Source organism: Astatotilapia calliptera, chromosome 8, assembly GCF_964374335.1.
Source record: "Astatotilapia calliptera chromosome 8, fAstCal68.1, whole genome shotgun sequence".
NCBI lineage: Eukaryota > Metazoa > Chordata > Actinopteri > Cichliformes > Cichlidae > Astatotilapia > Astatotilapia calliptera.
In genome coordinates, this window is record NC_137429.1 from 23,769,093 (window position 1) to 23,790,375 (window position 21,283).

The 21,283-nt window shown below is 38.6% G+C and overlaps 1 protein-coding gene across 2 annotated transcripts in view; it reads right to left on the bottom strand.

Moving 5' to 3' along the window:
- Positions 1–21,283, bottom strand: part of slc39a11 (solute carrier family 39, member 11) — a 173,742-nt gene that overhangs the window by 60,615 nt on the left and 91,844 nt on the right. The window contains exon 5 of one of the 2 annotated variants that reach the window (XM_026177301.2): positions 641–761. In XM_026177301.2, the coding sequence (XP_026033086.1) occupies positions 641–761 (121 nt within the window). Of the gene's footprint in view, positions 1–619; positions 762–21,283 lie in introns of both variants that reach the window. The other variant, XM_026177300.2, reaches the window with a different exon arrangement.

Genomic DNA, 21,283 nt, shown 5'->3' on the forward strand with positions numbered 1-21,283 from the left:
CTTCGTTAGGCAGTTGTATGTGGGGTGTCACTGCTCAGTTGCTATAATATTACTCTGATATGTTAGAAAATGTTTCTTACTCATGTTTTCTGCAAAACAGTACAAAATTAGACTTGTCTCTGTCTTGCACGTTGGAAATTATAATTTATGTTAATTACAGAACAACCTACCCATTATAAACCGATTCAGACAAGTGTGACAATTTACAATTAGTATGTAGGACATTACGTTATAAGGGAATAGCATTCGGAAAGATGATTGCTTAAAGGAAGGTTTAGTGTTGCAGCCAAGGATAATTTCCCAAGAGCTGTCAAGATGAAAACACCATTCAGCCACAAGAGCACCCAGTGAGGATTACAGGTGGTGAGATAAGGCAGGTAGAAAAAGAGAAACAGAAAAAACAGGACAGCAAAAAGAGAGCCATCATAGAAGCGCCAGGTCAGGTTTCAGACAGCCAACCAAATGCAGTCGTTTTTCCTCGATTTTGCTTTCTAATGCCTGAACCTCTTTTGCAACTGCAACCAAATCATGCATTTGAAACAAAGAGACTAAAAAGGTTGCAGCTACAAAGACTGCAGCCCAAAAAACAGCTGATGTGGGTATATGAAGGGAGGCTTGCCTGAGAGATGTCCAGCTCTACCTATGCTGATGGTCATATCATCAGAGTCCAGGAACTGGAACGGGGTATCCTCTGCTTTTTCTTTGTGCCACTTGGAGTCAGAGGGCAGAGCCAAGGCACTGTGGGGGTCCGTACCAACACCCTGAAGATGACAGAAAAAGGTTTTAGCTTTGGTTATTGATTAGCCTAGAGCTGTGAATGTCTGTATACATTTGAGTTTAGAATGTTTTGCAAAGTTGACAAATCAACAGAATGAATTGTGCAGAAATGCAGTGCATATAAAGAGACTCAGTGTTCAGTGAGCTGTAGATGAACTTTCTTAGCATCACCATAACATTTTCATTAGTATTTCTGATTTCAGTGAAGTATTAGAGATGCATGTTTTCTAAATATATTTGCCCTACCTAATTAAAACTGAATATATAAAATCGCAGGACCATCTTTTAGGGCATTGTCACTTAAAATGCTTGTTAGCACTCTGTCTAGTGCATCGCTTCACATTGTTGACAAAGAGCTGACATGTTTTTCTACTCTGATTAAAGTCCAGTGAATGCTGTGTCTGAAAATGATATAGGAAACGTCACACTGTTGTTGTAAAGGGAAGCAATTCCAATTAAACCACCGTTGAAGCTCAAAATTAGCATACATCTCAGCTTTGGTTGGAGACAAGTGAATAAATAGTTCAACTTAAGATTACATAGACCCTGAAGGGAATAGGGATAGAAATAGAAATGCTTCAAGTGCAAAGTAAAGGGCTTAGCATGAAATAACTTATTCAACAAAATAACAGCAGTGATGAACTTTGCATGTTTTTAAAACAAATCTGGCTTGTGTCACGATTTGTTGAATAGAGAAGTTAAGACCCAAGTGCAGGACGGAGGAGGCAGACCAAATTAACAAAAGACGAGCTGTTTATTTAGGCTAATCCATAAAAGCTCAAAACACAATCCATGCCATGAAGCACAATATCTAACAGACCTCAGGAGAACGTGGAGGAAAATCACAGTGGGCAGGATAACAGACACTGCAACAACAACTGAGGAAAAGACAGGACTATTTATACACGCAAGGTGATTAGGGAAATGGAGACAGCTAAGGCAAACTACACACAGGTTTAGTCAAGACAATCAGCCGCAGGAGGAACTCAAACAGCACAAAACACAGGAGACAACTAACAGAGTAAAACAAGAACTGAATTTAACAGAGAGAAACACTAAAGGGGCTGATAAACTCCATAAATACTAAGTTATGTTGGAAATGTGGGAACACAGCTTATTAAAAATAATATTTTTAGAAAACTATCATTCCGGGGTAAAAGTAGGGGCACTTAAAAATAACAAAACCCCACAACAAAACTCACACAAAGCAGGCAGAGACACTTCATGAATATCTTCATAAGGATTTGGTGTTTGTGTTTTATTCCTGCTTCCTTTCCTTTCCTTGTTTCTTTCTGTTTTTATCTCAGAAAACTGTAAAGTAATTGCGTAAAAGTAGCTGCATGTTGAAAATCTTCCATTAACAACAAGCAATCTCCTGCACGCGCTCACTAACTGTTCAGGGAACGCACATTTTTCCTTAGCGGCGGGTGGTTCCCAGGCAGTCATCCACTGGTCTCTAGACCAATGTGACTGAGGCCTTAGTCTACACTGTTCACATAATATAGTCTACGTGATAGACAATTTTTCAAAATGACCACAACTCTTGAAAAAGTTATTAATAGTAAACCTGTAAGTAGCACAAGTTAGAATACACTAAGCTAGTCGTTATCAGCAGTTTGTGCAAGAGAACGAAGTTAATCCTTTATCTCCGTTACAGTCCAGTCCTTATGCATCCGTGAGTGATGAATAGTCCAACCCATGTCATTATCTAGCCAATTAACTTATTTCAGACATTTCCAGTCTTCAGTGAATACATTTCACGTTCAGACAGACTCATCTGTCAGAGGGGAGACGGCTGACTGCAATTAACCCAAACACCTCTGCTTTCACTGTCACAGTAAATGTGTTCAGCTCCATTGTGCTACCAAAGAAATGGCAGCAGTGCTGAGAGCATAGCACATGAAACCAGTAGTCTTGGTTTGTCTACATGCAGTACAGAACGTTAGATTTTCACTCGATTTCTTTTAATTCAGCTCATTTAGATGCAAAGTTTTTGGTGGGAGAACTGTTTCAGCGCTCATCCAAATGTTCTTGAGTTCTTCAGTCTCAGCTGACTGCAGGTTTCCCCGCTTTAAAAACTCTACAGTTGCATAACGATCAAAACCAGCATCATTGTACAATAATGAGACACAAGATCATTGATGATTGTTGATATGCAAATTGTCTCAACCATTAAGCAATGGCCATGAGTACTATTCATGTACTATTCATAGAGTCTGGGGAATGGCTGCAATCACGCACTGTAAAGATGGTGAAAGATGTACCCTTAGGGTCCCTGTTCAGTTCAGAGATGGCTGTTTCCATTTTACCCAAATGGCTTCCCATCACTCTCTGCTCGATCATCCTTCCTGCTAAGTATGTGCATATACTCATTGTTGAAGAGTGGCCACTGGACTGTAGCTGTAAATAGAGAACAGTGTCCCGGCGTGATGAGGCAGCTCTTTTGTGCTGTGCCATTTAGCCAGAGGGAGAAGCAGTTAATTCCGTCTATTCCTTTGTCACAAGGGGTCAGTAGCTCAGAGTTTTACTGCAGAAGCCTTTCAAAATTTGCATCTCCAACTAGAATTGAACCAGCAACATTTAGCTTTCCAAGTGAGCGTGTTAACTAATGCAAAGGAAACACACAGGTAAAAGAATACACGATATACATGACTCTGGCCGGGGGCCCTGAGCCTTAGGGAATACCAGCTTTAACACTTGTTTTCACTTGAGCTCTTTGTGTGTTATATCTTTGCTCTTCTTCACAACTAATTCAAGAACCAAAGCAGCACATGCAAGAGTGGAGTTGCAGCATCCTGATGACATCTAAATTTATGCTGCAGTGGAGGATGTGAATCACACCCTAAATACTGATCCCTATGTGTTAGTTTATGGTATACATCAACTTTCAAGTGTCCCCATTACTGCTGATAACTTCAGTTTAATAGCGCTAGCCTTTTGGGAAAACCTTCAGTTAGCGGAGACTGAAGAAGCCACTTGGATGAGTTATGAAATGTTTTTCCCACTGAAAACACTCGTGTCCACATGAACCGACACAACTTTATGGGAAAGCGGAATAATGATGATGCAGAGATGTTTTACACAGCCAGAGTAGCATAACGGCAAAATGACAGTCATCAGTCATCTTAATCAGTTTCATTACCTTCACAGTTAGTCTGTTGCCATACTTAGGAATAAGACAGGCATAAGACACTTAATTAACAATCATTCAGGGCTACATTCTTCCGAAGGATAAATAATCATAAATAAGCTTTTTGTGATCTTTGCTGGCTTTTTTGAAGAAAAAATGCTTCAAAAGTGTGTCTGAATCTCTTTCAGAAGAAAAGCAACATAAAAGGATGAAACTTTAACAGCCAACTTAGTAAAAGTACAAAATAAATAAACCGGGTTCCATGTCAGGCACTATCCAAAGCCAAAAATAACATTACACTGAATGAGCACCACAGACAGATGGAGGCTTAATTAAGTAGTTTTAAAAAATGGCCACTTTGCTGAAAACAGAGTCCATATATTCATTAGCCAACCATTAGATGAGTAATGTCCAAAAAAACCAGCTACTCCTTCCCCGTTTTCAAGCAAAAGTGAACAGAAAAATGACCCGTGCTGACTACCACAGATAACTTATATAGACACCATGAAGTACATCGCTTATGTTCTCTACATGTTAGTACTTGAACCACCAGTAAAATGTCATACAAATATTTTTAAGATAAATTTGAAACTTTAATGTGGGAATTTTCAATCAGTCTTAATAATATTTTCAAATTCGGAACATTCCAGTATGTGTGTGTCAATCGTTCCCTATAAAGCTACAGAGAGTCTGACTACAAAGCTCCTGTCACCGGCGAGTGTTAAAGTAAGCTCCACTGGTAGAATAAATCCATATATGAATCCTCTTCAATCCCAGAAGAAAGCACATCAAAACCAGCATGCGCTGCTTACAAAAAGTATTCACTTCCTGTTGAAGGCTTCATGTTATATTCATACAACCAGAACCCGGTTTGCATCCAAAAACTGCTCCAGCACTGCTGATTCTCCAGATGGGTGGCACAAAAATATAAGTAGAAGATAAGCAAGAACTAGATGAGAATGAAATTATGGAGTTAAAGCAAAGTGGATCACATGATGTAATCCACGGCATCAATTTTGCATTGATTGAGCCCCATTTTCTAGGAAAAAATGTTGTTTTTATCACTGTAAATTATAAAAATTATGTAACGTAGCAAGTACAATGTAAAATAAAATAATAACATGCACTAATGCCTTTTCTGCTAATTGTAGATGGAAAACAAAAATGCCCCTTAAGGTCTAGACACTGGTTTCCCACAGTTTTGAGCATGCAACACCTTCATGTCACCCAGTGGGAGACAACCTGTCTCCAAACAGTTGTCTCCTGGATCAGACTGACTGCAGTCAGACAGATTAGCAAAGAGTTGCTAATGATGGCTGTCTAATTTTAAAATAAAGACAAAATATTAAGCCAGTCTGTGTCTCTTTGCCAAAGGGCACTCAACTTAGCTGGTTGCCAGTTGGTTATATTCTGATTACATTCTTACATAAACGCAAGATTGCCATGCACCTATTTCCCAGTTAAATTGCCTCAAGCAGCAACGACATCATTTGTGGAGCGATTTTTGAACTTTTTTTTTCAAATGTCTGATGTTCTTGCTGAACTTAATGTAAGAGTGAATTTCTGTTTAATGTAGAAAGCAAACGATTTGCAATAGATGGCAATAGACTCCATCTTATTGCCATTTACATCACTGTCTTGACGCACCAAAGTCACTTTGAAGACAGCAGCTGATTGCGAGCGTGCACAGACCTGGTCTTCGCCTTCAAAGCAACCATCTCAAAGGCAACAAGACTGCAAGTTCACTGCACATTTTCAAAGCGGTTTTGATTGTCTGTGGTCTCCAGCCCACTGCTTTCCTAGTGTGATTGTAGCACTAGATGGTTTATTTCAAATCCAATTCCTTTAAAACACAGGATGCGTGATACAACTGGCCTCACTCGCTAATATGCGCATCACAAAGTTCTTGCGCATCACAAAAAATAACCAGGCAAGCTAAATGACAGTAATTTACCACCATTTTTTGTGTTAAAATTTGTCACACACTCTTTTTAGATTTGCCTTGAGGTGGCATGGAAAATGCAGCCATGGTGGTGGAGAGTCGCCTGCACGGCTACAGGAAAAAAAAAGAAAGACAAAGTCTGATTAAAAACATGAAACCCACTGTGTCTGAATTTCCTGAATGTTTCTTCGAGATTGATGATGTTTTTTAGGAAGGAAAAAAAAAGAAAAACTACAGCATGGCTGAAATAATGGAGTTGCTGAATGTAGTTTCCACTGAGACACTCACTGTGCCACAGGTACAAAGAGAAAAGGCTTGACACTGAAGGTGATGTGAAAATAAACACTAGCAGGCCACAAGAAAAATCTGAGAACAGGTGGAGGACAAGGAGCAGCCGATCTGAGATGAGAATCTCAGTGCCAAGAAATTAGACTCTAAGTGCAGCAATGGAAACCATTTTTAGTAAATAATACGAAAGAATAATGCCAATAACCATATGTTTTTAAAAGAATTAAAGTGTGCTCCTTTTCAGTTAATAGTGTGCGTTCATTACATGTATTTATTGTTCCACTGATGTTCATTTCATTTTGATTCTGGCCAATTTTAGCTTGCTATTAGTTTCTAAGACAGGCGGGCCTTCATCACTTGTTTGTGAAGCTGTGTCGAAGGCACTTCTAAAAAGTGTTTAAAATGCAGGGTTGTCAAAATAAATAAATACATATAGAGCCAGTACCTACATTAGTAGCTGAAGTAGTACTTTGGATTGAATTTTGTAAAGCGGCTGCTTCAACAACACTGAAGTATTTAAACACTGAACCATAAATATAGCCCACACACATTTGAGAGCCACATTAGCCATCCGCTAAGTTATCGTTAAGTTAGCATCTAGTAACTATGGCTAATAATAAAACCATAATGTTGTTGTTGTCTGTAACAATAATAGTGTTAATAAGTTCTTTTTGTCTAAAGAGTGTCACGTTTCTCTTAAAGTCCTACTTTTAAAATAGAAGCACCAGATGCACAGCACCAACTCATGCAGCCTATTATATTTAAATATCTGTCACATATATACCTTATTTACAGTTATGCTACTATGTTTATTGCATTACTTCAGGCAACTTAAAACAGTGCTGTGATCGATGTTACTGTTTACATTTTTCTGATCTTTATTTCCAAAAAGGCACCTCTTACTGTTTTTAACTTAAATGACGTTCGTATTGAGTATGATTAGTATTATTGGTATTACATATAAGTGTTTTCCTGGGTTTGAAACTGCAGTATTGTAACAAATCAGGTAAGAAAATACTGATGAATCACAGTTTTGTGCGACATGTTTTTACACATGGTTTATGCAAATATTTGCCCATGTCCTCACCTACACCACTCAACAGAACAAAAGATTTTTCACCATTATCATACAGCATAAAGCAAAACAACCTTTAAACTTACAGAATTTGAAGTCAAAAAATTTTATGCACCAATTATTTTATTATTTTGTTTGTTTTCTTGTTCATTATTCAGCATCTGCAAGAACTGGAAAATTTAATCACAGGTACTGTGCAAATAACAACTTTTGTGCTTGCTAATTAATTATTTTATTTTCTTATCAGTGTAGAAACCAAACACTGTGTTATGGAAACTTACCTCTGAGCTACAAATTAAATTCAATCTGTCTTTTTCATTCTTGCTCTCTGGTTATTATGTATCCCAGCAGCAATAAAATAAAGATACAGCCTGTGGTGGGGGAGGCAGGAAGTTTGGTCAGGAAAACAAAATGAAAAAATAAACTAATGAGTGAGTTGGGGCATGACATTCAGGGACGTAGTGTCACTGTTTGGCTGAAAACACTGACTGCAGCCTAACAGCCAGGCACAAACAGCTGCTGTTCGTGTGTACCCATCAGTCCATCCATAGATTTTTGTGAAATAACAAGCAATCAATATGAATCCTACAATATGCTTGGAAAATAATTGGTAATATGCATTAGGGACATTAGCACATATTGTATAACCTAAAAAAGGCAATTAAATATTGTCAGAATAAAACATAACATTAAAAATTATAGTCCAATAATAACATAATAATTTAAGCTTATATTCCAATTAGGTGATTGTTCTTTCTGTGTTTTTTCACATTTACAGGGGTCTTTATAAGGTAACTGTGACCTCGGACTTTGTGCTGGAATGAGTGCAAACGTGTGAAATCGGTTCAAAGTGTGTGTCACACCACAGAGGAACTCACTCACCATCTCTGAGGATGCTATTAACCCACAGTGGCCTTTGGTGACAACCCATGATACAATGTCATCAGCAGATGTGGGTTCACTATCAAAACACTTCCAGTAGCGGCAGCAGTCTGGCTCTGCTGGTGGCAGAAAGTCACCCTCCCTCTATCTCTTCTTATTCCTCTGTCTCTACTGTGTGAGCATATTTGATGACACCACAGGCATGACACAGAGCTGCATTACTATTTGTGGTTATTACTGCAACCACAATTTGTAGAAAAATATAATACATGCAAGGAATGGAGGAGGGACTATGAAGCAGTACAAGAATAGAAGAAAAAGGGAAATGTATCTTTGGTTTAGCATCTTCAAAGAATAAATGGCTTATTACACTGCTGCTTGTGTTTACATTTTTAGATTATTTTCAATTTCCGGGATGTAATTGCTTTCCACATATTTCAGTTTCCAATTAAAACAAACCTGCAGAGACTTAAATCAAGCTCCAGATTCTCCAGACTTACATGAGATTACTTTCTGACCAATCGCTTCAACAGACAATTGAACTTAGCTAAACTACAGAAAAACAGAAAGAAAGAAAGAAATCCATTTTCTTGCTTTCCTCTTAGATCTTTCATCAAGTGTAAAAAACAAATTTAGGCAACTTGAGCCAACGACTGATTAAATGAGTGTCTGTTAGCAAGATTAGGTAAAAACTACAGAAGTGAATTTCCTTGAGATGTGGAGCGTGGGGAAAGAAAGAAAGCATTAAAATCTCAGTTCTGGGCAACTTTCAATACAGAGCATTTTGGCAGAGGAAGCACTTTGTGAGTGACCTTCTGGCTTGTGTTTTCTGTGGTGTGACTGATGTTTAAGTGGATTCAAGGACAAGCAGCAAATGCAGACAGGGGAAAGTAAACTGTGCTTTCAAAGCTGAACATTTTCCAAGTGTTTTGATTCTTATTCTGGTGGAGTATACAGTTAGGTCGATAAATATTTGGACAGAGACAACTTGTTTTCCCAATTTTGGGGCTGTGCATTACCACAATGAATTTTAAATGAAGTGCAGACTTTCAGCTTTAATTCAGTGATCAAAAAGATTGCAAACAAATGTAAAGAAAGCATTTTTAACACAATCGCTTCATTTCAGGGAATCAAAAGTTACTGGACAAATGACATCACTGAAAATAAAATGTTCATTCATCTAATACTTGTTGGAAAACCCTTTGCTGGCAGTAACAGCCTGGAGTCTCTTGAAGGCTGAAACTCATGGACATCGGCAGATTGTCGGTTTCCTCCTTTTCAATGCTCTGCAAGGCCTTTACTGCAGCAGCTTTCAGTGGCTGTTTGTGAGCCTTGTGAAAAATGAAATGCATGGTCAGCTGGGATAAGAAGAAGAATATGTTTCAGTAAACAGTTAACTGTTTTTATCTTCTTCTCTTACTATTTTCACTCTCTCTTTATTTACTAGTTGTAAAAGATTAAAATAACAACTAACCTAAAATGTTCATGTATTTTTTAAGCATCACAGTGATATTTAAAGGTTTTTATCGATATTCAAATCATTTCATTTCACTGATCTTGCTTCGTTTACCTCCCCAGTGCCAATGGAAATAGCTAAAAGTTGACTATCGTTCTTTTGCTCCCATAACTTACTTAGTTTACTTTCACACCACACTGTACTTTCACAGTGTTTACTCTAAAATTTTAAAATGAGCTTTCTCTTTAATTATGAATGTTTAGTCAAGATGAATTTTATAAAAAATTATGAAATGGTGCCATTATTGATGGCTGGATCCAAGCAGTCAATTATTTTATTAATGGTCTTTGCTGTTAGCGATAATTCTCAGCTCACTGCAAACAACCAGAGACCTTTTCTGTAACCACATCACAATTTCGGACACGCTTCCACTGGTAGATGTGGAGGTTCGTGGGTTGAAAATGAATGTAGAAAAATCCAGACATTCCTCAACAGCTGTCTCAGAGGGATTCTCCACATTTGCTGGCCAGACACCATCAGTAACATCGAACTATGAGAAAGAACCTGTCAACTCTTGGTAGAGAAAGAAATCAGGAAGAGAGGATGGTGCTGGGTAGGGCATGCTCTACGCAAACTGCCAACCAACATCACCAGGCAGGCTCTCAGGTGGAACCCCCAAGGCAAAAAAGCAAAAGAGAGGCCGCCCATGAAACACCTGGCGATGAGACCTCGAGGCAGAAGCAAAAAAGTTGGGCTACACTTGGACCCAACTCTAAAGAATGGCCCATATCCTGGGAGGAGTGACGAGCAGCAGCAGTAGTAGTTTTTTTTTTTATCTCACTTAAGATTAGATTCAAGCCAAAGCTATAGGTGCAGACTTTGGGCTGTCTGACACAAATATCCAGGTTTTCGAAGGTAAAACATTATGAAATGAAAAGACAGGGGACTGATTAAAATGTATGGCTATAACTGGACATTTAACATAATTTACTGTAACACTTGCCAGCTTGTCTCAGTCAATCTACCCACTCCTCACTGAGCTGAGAAGAGCCTGCTGATCCTCATGTACTGTAAAAATCTATATGGCTATATGAAAGTCCCCCAGCTATCTGATGTTTTTATGATTCATTCTGTGTGAAAGCTGAAGCAAGAGAGTTGTCTCAGAGGACTTGTCACACAGTTTGATGAGGGAGGCAGTCAAAGCAGCCACTGCCCTGTTTCCATCAAAAACACACCAGCAACCTGTCACATATTTACACACAGGAGCCCACTCACACCACAACCCGCTTGATGAATGTGGCCTAAAATACAGTATACACTCATGCTATCTCCACTTCACACTGGGCTCGGTGTGTTTGATCATGGAGACCCAGTTTTTTCAAGCAGAACTAAACCTAGCTGGTGCTCACTCAAGGAGTTGTCAAAGAAAACTATTTTCTGCCACGGAAATTTCAATCATAGCAGTAGAAGAAGTCTCCTGAGCCTCATTCCACACACAAGGATAACTGAGCAGAGGTTTGGGTTACTTTAGAAGGATTAAGATTTGTTGGCTGCTTACAATAACAGAACAGAATATCTTTAACTCGAGTCTTCACTTCCCCGCTCTCTCCTCTGGCCGTTCCTCACAACACACCCTGGATAGGGAATGATGCTGGTATGAGCAAGAAGTCAAGGAAACCATTATGGGAAAAGGGAATGACAATCACTGAACTGAGGAGGTGGGTTTTAAATTATATTTGTCGCCATTTTACAAGGCTGTAATTGCACCCGTTCCCCAACTCTCTGTGAATAATACTCAGTGCCATCAATCAATTCAATTCAATCTAAAAAGCGCCAAATCGCAACAGCAGCTGCCTCAAGGCATGTAATATAGTAAGGTAAAGTCCCTCAAATAATACAGAGAACACCCCAACAATGAAACAACTCCCTATGAGCAAGCACTTTGGCCACAGTGGGACAGAAAAACTCCCTTTTAACAGGAATAGCCTCACTTTGTTTATCCTGTCACTTTGGATAGTAGCAGCTCCCGTTTCTTGAGAAACTAGAGGGAGAAATTCCTACCATAATTCCTTAGTGAATATTAATACACGCAGTGTGACAAAAGGGCTTCCACACGTGTGGTAAATGGCCTGCATTTGTATAGCACTTTACTTCGTCCCTAAGGACCCCAAAGCGCTTTACACTACATCCAGTCATCCACCCATTCACACACACATTCACACACTGGTGATGGCAGCTACATTGTAGCCACAGCTGCCCTGGGGCGCACTGACAGAGGCGAGGCTGCTGGACACTGGCGCCACCGGGGCCCACCGGGGCCCTCTGACCACCACCAGTAGGCAACGGGTGAAGTGTCCTTGGTCTTGCCCAAGGACACAACGACCAAGACTGTCGTAGCCGGGGCTCGAACCGGCAATCTTCCAATTACAAGACGAACGCCCAACTCTTGAGCCACGATCGCCCCATTGTTCCATTTTTAAATGATTTATTTGTTTAATTATTTGGTTCATATGCAAATATTGTCTATATTCCTCCTTCTATTCATTTCTATATTTTCTAAAATCCTGGAAAATCTGTACTTGTTTTTTTTATTTTATTTTACTTGTAATAAACAAAGATAGATGCAGTAATGTGCATTAGTCTTGAGCCACTTCTTATTTTTGTATATTTAGATTATTTTTAAAGTGGTCTTAAGAAATAGTTCTCCAGTCTTCTGAAGGTCTTCCAAGATTTTCTTTTGAAATTGGCTCTTTTTTTTTACACATTTTCAGTCCAGTACGTGTACCTGACCATTTTCAAAAGATTGTTTTGTTTTTGTTTGTTTACTTGTTAAACCACTTAACACTGACTGTCAATCATTCAATCATTAAGGCACATAAAAGGCACCTCAAGGTATGAAATAGTGTTGTGTCTACACACAAAAGACATCTTTGCAAAGAACAAATTTTAAGTCGCGTCTTTTGGCACTTTGTTACTAGCAGCCTATCATAAAAACATTCTGGGTTTTTTGTTGATTTTTTTTAGATAAATCTACAAAAATGCCAAAGATAATACAGTTTGACAGGCATGCTGTGTGTCCTTAAAAAAAAAAAGAAAGGACAAGTGGAGGGCATAGGAAAAAGTAGAGGGTGTAAAAACATTTTCCAGCAGATGAACAACTGAAAGTGATGTCTTTAAGAAACAGGAACAAAGCAAAACCCTGACACAGGACCTGAGAGATACATCTGACCCTTCTGTTCATCCAGTGGAGTCTCAGTGGAAGAGTGGCCGTCAAGAAGCCTTTCTTAAGGAACAGAAGCAGGAAAAAAAAGGCTGAGGCACGCCGAATTACACAAGGAATAGACTGAAAATCAGTAGCAGCAGGTATTAACTAACTCAAATTTGAGGTTTTTGGTTAAAATCATCACCAGTGTATACAGAAGAGGTCAGAAGAGAGATACAATAGTGACTGTTTACGCCCATCTGTAAAACATGGTCAAGGCTCTGCATCATTGGAAAATTACAATAAAGTATGACGAGATCTTGATCTACCATGTAATACCATCAAGATTTTTAAGCATGACAGTGACCCCAAACACACTCCCAATGCACTAAAAGCATACCTTGATTTACAAAAAAACAAAAAACACAAACACAAGGGAGCACTGCCCAGAGCTTGGAGTTCAACCTCAAATAGTGTGTGATCTTCTTGACAGAGACAGACATTCAATATCCAAAGAAGAGCTTTGAAATCTACTTCAAGAAGCCTGGAGAAAGCTTGACTCGAGGAATAATCTGCATCTAAGGGACAAAGGTCACTCTTTCGAGGATGCCAATGTTCACATTTTGGACAGAGAAGACAGATGGTTTGAAAGAGGAGTGAAAGAAACCACCTATGTCCACTGTGAACGACCATCTTTGAACAGAGGGCGGGGCTTATGACACCAACTGTCTGCCATCTATAATCCAGTTTTGAGATCCCTTCCCAAACGCCTTAACGTCCACTCACATCCTGGGCCGTCTGACCTCAGCAAAAAGGATGGGGCTAGGTCTCACAATGGGTTCACCCGAAAACTTGGCTGATTGTGACCCACAACCTGTTTTCACACCTTGGCTGTTGTGGAGGATTAATAGCTGGACACTCCCATAGGGCTTAAAATCTGGAACTCTGCACCAGTTTCTCTTAGAACTGAAGAAGCTTCTCGGATGAGAGGTGAAACGTCTTCAAGTAACTTAAAGAAGTCCAGATGCTTTTCTTTCCGAGCTCCTTTGACTACGATGACCTGGATGCCTGAGAACCTTCAGACGTACGTCGACTAATAATGGTGGCCATAGCAATTATCTTTCAAGCTCATTACAATTGTACAAAAACAACTTGTTATATACTGTATGTCGATGTTTAGTCCATTTTTCAATACATTGCTTTTTTGTTTAAAGAAAATAACAGGTGGCTCAAGACTTTCACACAGAACTATATATACATAAGTGTCTACATAAGGGTCATGGTTCGGGGATCTTGTCAAAATTGAATAATCAAACTGAATTATGGATTTATACACACAGAAAATTAGTGTCAGATTTTGTTCTCAGTGAAATACCCTCGGTAAAGCATCAGTATTTTACAATCCACTGTAATCTGAATGAAACCTAGCACACTACAAACAAATGTTTAATGATCTGCTTTAGATCCAGACCATAAGAGGTCAGGTTTCACTTCTGCTCAAAGTCCAAATCATAAAAGACTCCTTCAAGCGAAGCCTTAAGAAGTTAAGTTTTATTGAATTAGTCATATAATGTATGAGTGCTATCATAACAGCTGAGTTATTCCTTAAACAGGCACTGTGATTTTCAAATTAGACAAGCTTGAGAGGAGAACATACATTAACAGACTGCTATGAGACTTAAAAGACAAAGGTGAAGCTAAGGTTGTTTTTAAACAGTTTCACATTTTCACTGAAGTAAAAGAGGTCAATTATTATGAAGCTCAAACAGCAGGTAACAAATGTTGCAATAAGTTTAAACAGTGGAATCGTACGTGTATCTATATATTTCCCCTAAAGTATAAAAGCATAAGCCTGGCCAAATTTAATATTTTTCCCATAGTATCATGAAATGTACAAGCCCAAGCTATAAATGCACCTTTGTTTTGTCAGATTAACCACACACACACACACACACACACACACACACGCACACGCACACGCACACACACACACAAAAGCAGAAGTAGTTATTTCAGTGCAGCTCTGCTACACTACTCCTATATTTCAGTACATAATGATACAGCTGAGTGGTCCTTGACAGATTAGAGGTAATGCCAAGGTTTTTTGTAAGATAACTAAAGAAAAGAAAATGATAGCAAAAGTAGTTTCAAAATAATAAAGATCTAACTAACCCCACCTAACAACAGGTACTCCATGCAAATATACATTAAGAGGATATTTTGCTGAGACTTCCATCATTCAGGACAGGTTTAATTGAGCAGCACTGATTATGCTTGGACTCATTTAGTTATGACCTGTAAACACAATCAATATGTAATCTGGCAACTAGAAATACTTTCCTGGCTTCTGTGTAATGATGCTTACTTTCAATCCAATGCTTTACAGGTGCAGAGCAACAAACAGGAGCAGCACTGAAACCAGCTGCAACTAGGTATATACTGAGACACATAATGCTCGGTATTCAGTGATAAACCTCCCACATATAAACACACAGGGTACAAAGTTACACATAAAATTTCCCCCAAAGTATAGCAAGATATTTCAAAACTTGGACCTGGATCATTCCTCCTTTTGAAAAAAGTTTCCTATTCAAAACATATGATTTTATTTGCTGTGACAGACAAACAGCCCACAAAATGTTTGATAGTGTCCAAAGAAAGTATCACAAATTCACATTTTTACCTTTCATCTGACAGTGAGGTCACCAGAAGTGTGATTAGTGGAGCTCCAACACAGTAATCACCACAAAAAACCTCTTCGTTCACAAAGCTATTAAATTAAATACAGCCCATAGCACACATGAATTGATACTGGGGAGCTGTAATGCATTCTCCTCTTTCATTTGCCTTTTTAACAAATTTGCATCTAAATAAATGCTTTGTTTTCCCAAATTACCAGTCACTCTGTCACCCTCTTCACTGATAGACATTTCAGCCAATGATGCTGGCCTCAGAGACGCAGCCATTGAATGGCCGTTTCTAGGCTGGCTGAACGAGTGGCATTTAGAAATAATCAAGGGAAAGATACAATGAGACAGTACGCCGTTTTCCAGAACATCCCATAATACCTTGGGCAGCACTTAGCGCATTAATATGTAAATGCATCAAACTAGCAGGAGTATACAAAACACGCATTTTTGTTTCAACACACTGCAACAAATTTAACTCTAAAAGATATCCGTAGCCTATAATACATCAGTCCATTTAGTGTTACCAGAGAGAGAAAAATTATTCAGTAAAGTTCAAAACTGATAAGCGAGCCCACTCAGTGAGGCTTACAATATCATTAACACAAAGACAGAGTCAGTTAGTCCCTGGACAAGGAGGATAAATGACCTTCTCCGGCAGCTCGGTGCTTGAATATCTCAGTGTGTCTCTCTTGATAGAGCGGTGCAACGCTGAGAAAGTAGACAGAGCAGAAAGTCAAATCTACTGTTGATCATAATCCATTTCACTTGTGCTATACATCAGCGGTGTTCACACCCACGTGCACACGCCGTTTTCCCACCTTGGGAAATCTGACGGCGTACAGGCGCTCGTCGTCATTCTTTCTTTCTTTTCTTTTCAGAGTACTGAAAACGTCTTGGTCACTCAGTGTTGAAAGTGTCACAGTGCGTTTTGCCAGGTTCAGGTGAGGTAAGACTTATTATTTCTTTACATTAGAAATGCCAGATAAATTATACAATGTGGTTTTGTAACCTCACGTTAAATAAAGACAAATATTTTCTTTCTTCGTTTTTCTTTTGCTAAAACAGAAACAGTCAGAGAGGAATCTTTTTAAAAGTTTTGTAATGTTAACAAGTTAAACACAGACCCAGAGGCTAGTTGGTAACCTCCAATTTAGCAGATTGACATTGTTTGCAAAGTCTGCATGGAAGTGCAATTCAAACTGGCAACAAAGAATCCTTACATTCAAAGTAAACGCTGAAGGCAAATCGTCTTTTTTTTGGTTTGCATCACACTCTTCAGAGATTCACAACTACTTGTAGTTGGCGAGTGTTTGCAGAAAAGCTGACATCCAAGCCTCGGGTGACTGTGTTAATCTGTTAATAGCCAAGCAACTAAAAGGACGGTTTTAGTGAAGCATCACATCTTTGTAACCAATTTCACTTACTACTGCAAGCAACCTCCTGCAACCATTTTTCCGTAGCGATCCAGGAGTCACTGACCAGTCCTGGCCTGCATGACTGGAGCTTACCAATTGATTTCAGCAACCTCCAGCATTCACTTACAACCGGCCGTGGAAAGCAAATTTTCCCTAGCTACTGGCGGTTGCCTACTGGTCTCTTGGCCTGTGTGACTGGGGCCTTGGACTAGAAAAGCTTTGGTTGATTTAGGGTTTTGGTATAACAGCTCATGTCTGTCTGAAACAAACAATAATAAAGACATCCTCTCTCATAAATATTTCGATCAGTCTACGATGTGAGCTTATGTAAGCATACAACATCGTAAGCATATAAACTTTGCAAAAAAAAAAAAAGGGTGTTTGGTCAATTTTTGCTTTGTTGTAACGATACTTCTTGGCAATATATTTTATACTTAGCTCTGCTGCTCAACCCACAAATGAATTTTCCTTACACACCTGGCACCTTTTAATGGGAAATAAACTGGTTTTGTAACAATATTAGATTTATTGCCAAGAGCCAAGAAGCATTGTTGGCTCTTGGTTCTTTCTTACTTTTAGCTCTGAGTTCATATACACATGTACACCATGGACCTGTCCAGGGTGTATCCTGAAGACAACTACTTCAGTGAATAGTCACCTAATACTGAAGCTTATTTTAGAAATAGCTTTATTACTGCACACATTGAGCAAATCACACTAACTGTGTTATGAAAGAGCGAAATGAAAATGCCAAACTACACAATGGGCTTAAAATTAAGTTTTGAACTCATTGTCAAGTCCACAAAGGAAGATTTAATGATCAGACTTTGGTTAAATTTATTCTCAGGGTATTACATTTACTCACATCAAATTTGAGATGCAATTTATGGTCAGTACTTTTATGCAATAGTGATTCAACGTACTGTCATTCAATAACTGCATGGTGTTATTTGTAGGGGAAGAGTGCCATTCCAGTGCTGAAAAACGTCATTGGATATTTCGTTTTATTACTGTGATTAACAACTGTATCAAGTTAACAGCTGCCCTTCTGACACATTTCTGGCAAAGTAGCTGCTTGACGAGTGTCTAATGTAGCATTAAACCATTCTCACTGTGCTGCCCACTCCACACGCAAAATCATTAAAAACTTTTGTTTTATAACTAAAACTTTTGTGGGAAATGCAATGTGTCATATTACAATTAAAAACACTGGAATAAGATTAAATGCAAGCCAAGCTTAGTTGAGCTAACATATGATGAGATGTGATAAAAGAAAATAAGGTTGGTTAATTTCCGATACAGTTTGTGGATCCCAAAAGCTGGAAAATGTCATGGCAGCAACATCAATAACAAACTCTTATTTAAAGTAAATACAGCTAAATAAAATAAGCTCAAAAAGGTAAAACTAACTACACAAAACAATAAACAGAGTTCAATAGAAAAAAAAGTGTTAAATAAAATAAAGGAGATTAAACAAGTCTATATAATTCATGCAAACTACAGGAGACAAAGAGGTTTTCTGGAGGGCTCGAACAGAAGGCAACTGGACTTAGGGCAACTAGTGGTTGCCAGATGGTTGTCAGCTGGTTGCCAACTGGTCTCTAGGCCTTTCATGAGTCCTAAAGCTATGAATACAGCCACCAGAGACCATTGTACTTTAAAGCGCAAATAAACCTTGGGACTGCAGCTCGCACAGATGAACAGTTTTCATGGGGATGGCAGAAAGTGTTGGACACTTCATATAAGCTTATTGTACTTTCAAAAGCCGCTCATGCGTGCACACACAAACACACTATAGCAACACCTTTTAAAAATGTACCATAGTCATAAAACAATACGCAAACCCTACAACCACTGATTACAAGACACTGTGTGTGTGTAAAACTGTGTGAATATGTGCAAGTGGGCCAACATCCTGTCAGATAAAATGAAGTCTGGGGGTCTGGCACCTAGCTCTTAATTAACGGGCTATTAGAGTGGTGGAAACTAAAGTATTGACATCATCATCACCACCACACCACATAAACCACCACACACATGCAGGTACATATTTGTGTGTAATTAGGTGTGGATCCTGTTGACATCTGAGTGGGGATGGTGATAACGATGATCATGAAGTCAAACTGACATCCTGTAAAGAGGCCTAGAGACATGATTATAAAAATAGAAAGAAAATACATTTAAACCTTCAGGCTATGTGTATGATGTCAGTGAACTATTCTTTTAAACCTTTAAGTAACAGTTGTTAGATATATCAAAGGAACTGCCTTCAGAAAAAAATGTCTTCTATTGGCGAAATCTTGATGAGAAGATTATAAATAAGCATTTTCATTTTGGTTGTTCTCTACAATGCTATTAAAAAATTGCATTATCAGTAGGAAATATCTTACAACAAAGTATATTCTGCATACCTCTATATTCCATGAACTTTTTTGATTCAAGAGTATTGATGATGATGATGATGATGGATTGGATTTATATAGCGCTTTTCAAGGCACCCAAAGCGCTTTACAATGCCACTATTCATTCACATTGTGAATCAATGTCATTATTTGACAGGTGTGGGAGAAAAAGGTGCAGCTGTTTACATGATTGACATCCTAATGTGTGGAATATGGTGGCAGCAATCTGCAGAGGCAGTCGTGTCTGGGCTTCAGATCATTCAGTCCTCAAATCAGGCCATGCACCAAAGTAAACTCACTTATGTTCAAGTGACATTTCAATCCATCACTTTCATTAAAAGGGCCGTTTGATGGCGACTTTGATGGCTGTAAGGACCTGCAGCAATTATAAAGTTTACTTTTCTCATTGAAAACCACTTTGTCTGCAGGGCCTTTGGATAGGAAGAAGAAAAGAAAGAGAAGAAGATGAAATCCAGCATATTTCTTCCAGGAAAACATCCGCCTATTACTGGTTATGGTATTTTGATCCTGAAGGCTGAAAATCATCTGTCTTTGTTTTATGTTTCTGAAAGATTTATCAACAGAGTTTCATATTAGTGTTCTTAAGCCTGTGTCACTTTGGTTACAATGACAGCCAAGAAATCTATAATATACAGATTTTACTAAATAAGCAATCTCTCAATGTTAATTTTTAATATCCTTCTCCATACATTTTGATGGGTACACATGTGGTCTTGAGAGAGTTTAAGTCATACTTAGTTGGTAATAAGTGTGACAAGAAAATATAACCCACACCATAAAACCACCTCTAGCAGACTTAACCATTGATACAAGATGTTATGGATCTGTGCTTTCACGTTTAATGGAAATTTTAACTTTAGTTTCTGAATATCACAGCAACAATCGAGACTCAGCAGACCAAACAACATTTTTTTAATCTTCTATTGACCAATTTTGATGAGCCCGGGCAAGTTGTAGCCTCAATTTCAGGATTGGGACCCATGTTGATATGTGTGCTCAGAGACTCACTTGTATCAGTTGGTTATTTGAGTTAATGTTGTGTTTCTACCAGATTGAAAGAGTTTGACCAGTCATCAGCAAAACATCTTTCTTCAGAAAACTGCTGCTAACTGGATATTTTCTCTATTTCGGATCATTCTCTATAAACCCTAGTGTTGGCAGTAAATCACCAGTGCCACATTCAAAGTCACTTAAACGCCTTTCTTCAAAATTTCAATGCTAGGATTGAACTTCAGCAGGTTGTAAAGCCCATGTCTACATGCCTAAATGCATTGAGTTGATGTCATGTAACCAGCTGATTAGATATTTGAGATAAATGGCAGTTGAGCAGGTGTATGCAATAAGGTGTCTGGTAGTGTCTATGTATAACAGCCACAAGTACACTCAGAGCCAGATTTCACTGCAGCCAAGTATGCTGTGCATGTTCAATTGGTTGAATATTTCATGTCAGACATATCACACAGAAAAATTATAGGTCTAAAACAAGGAAAAATGGATTTGTGAAAAATTCAAGGAAATACGTGTCAGGAAAAATAATGCTAGTAGTCGTGCTCAGAAAAGCGATGAAAAGGAAAAACAAAGATGGCGGAGACGTTATGTTTAAACTGCTCTTCTGTCAAGCACTTCATCTCTTTGATCTGACACTTAAAACCTTTCTTCTTACTGAAATACTAACCATGCCGACTGGTTTGAAGATGAAGCGCGAGAAAACATAAAGCGCTGAACTGAAAGGGAGGAAATTCTTTTAACAAACACACAAATTAAATGAGGCAAACACACACCAGGAACAGGGCTCGCAGGGGTAATTAGTCGAATGCTGGCTGAAATAATTAATGAGTTTAATGAAAGTCTGTTTGTACAGTATATGACAACAAATCCCGAGGGTCCAATATCCAAGCCCACTCAGTGTTCAACATCTTGTGTATATGTGCATATGATTTCCAGACAGACACAAACAAGAAAATGTGCGTCCAGGGAATCCTACGCATTTTTCCATTTAGTGG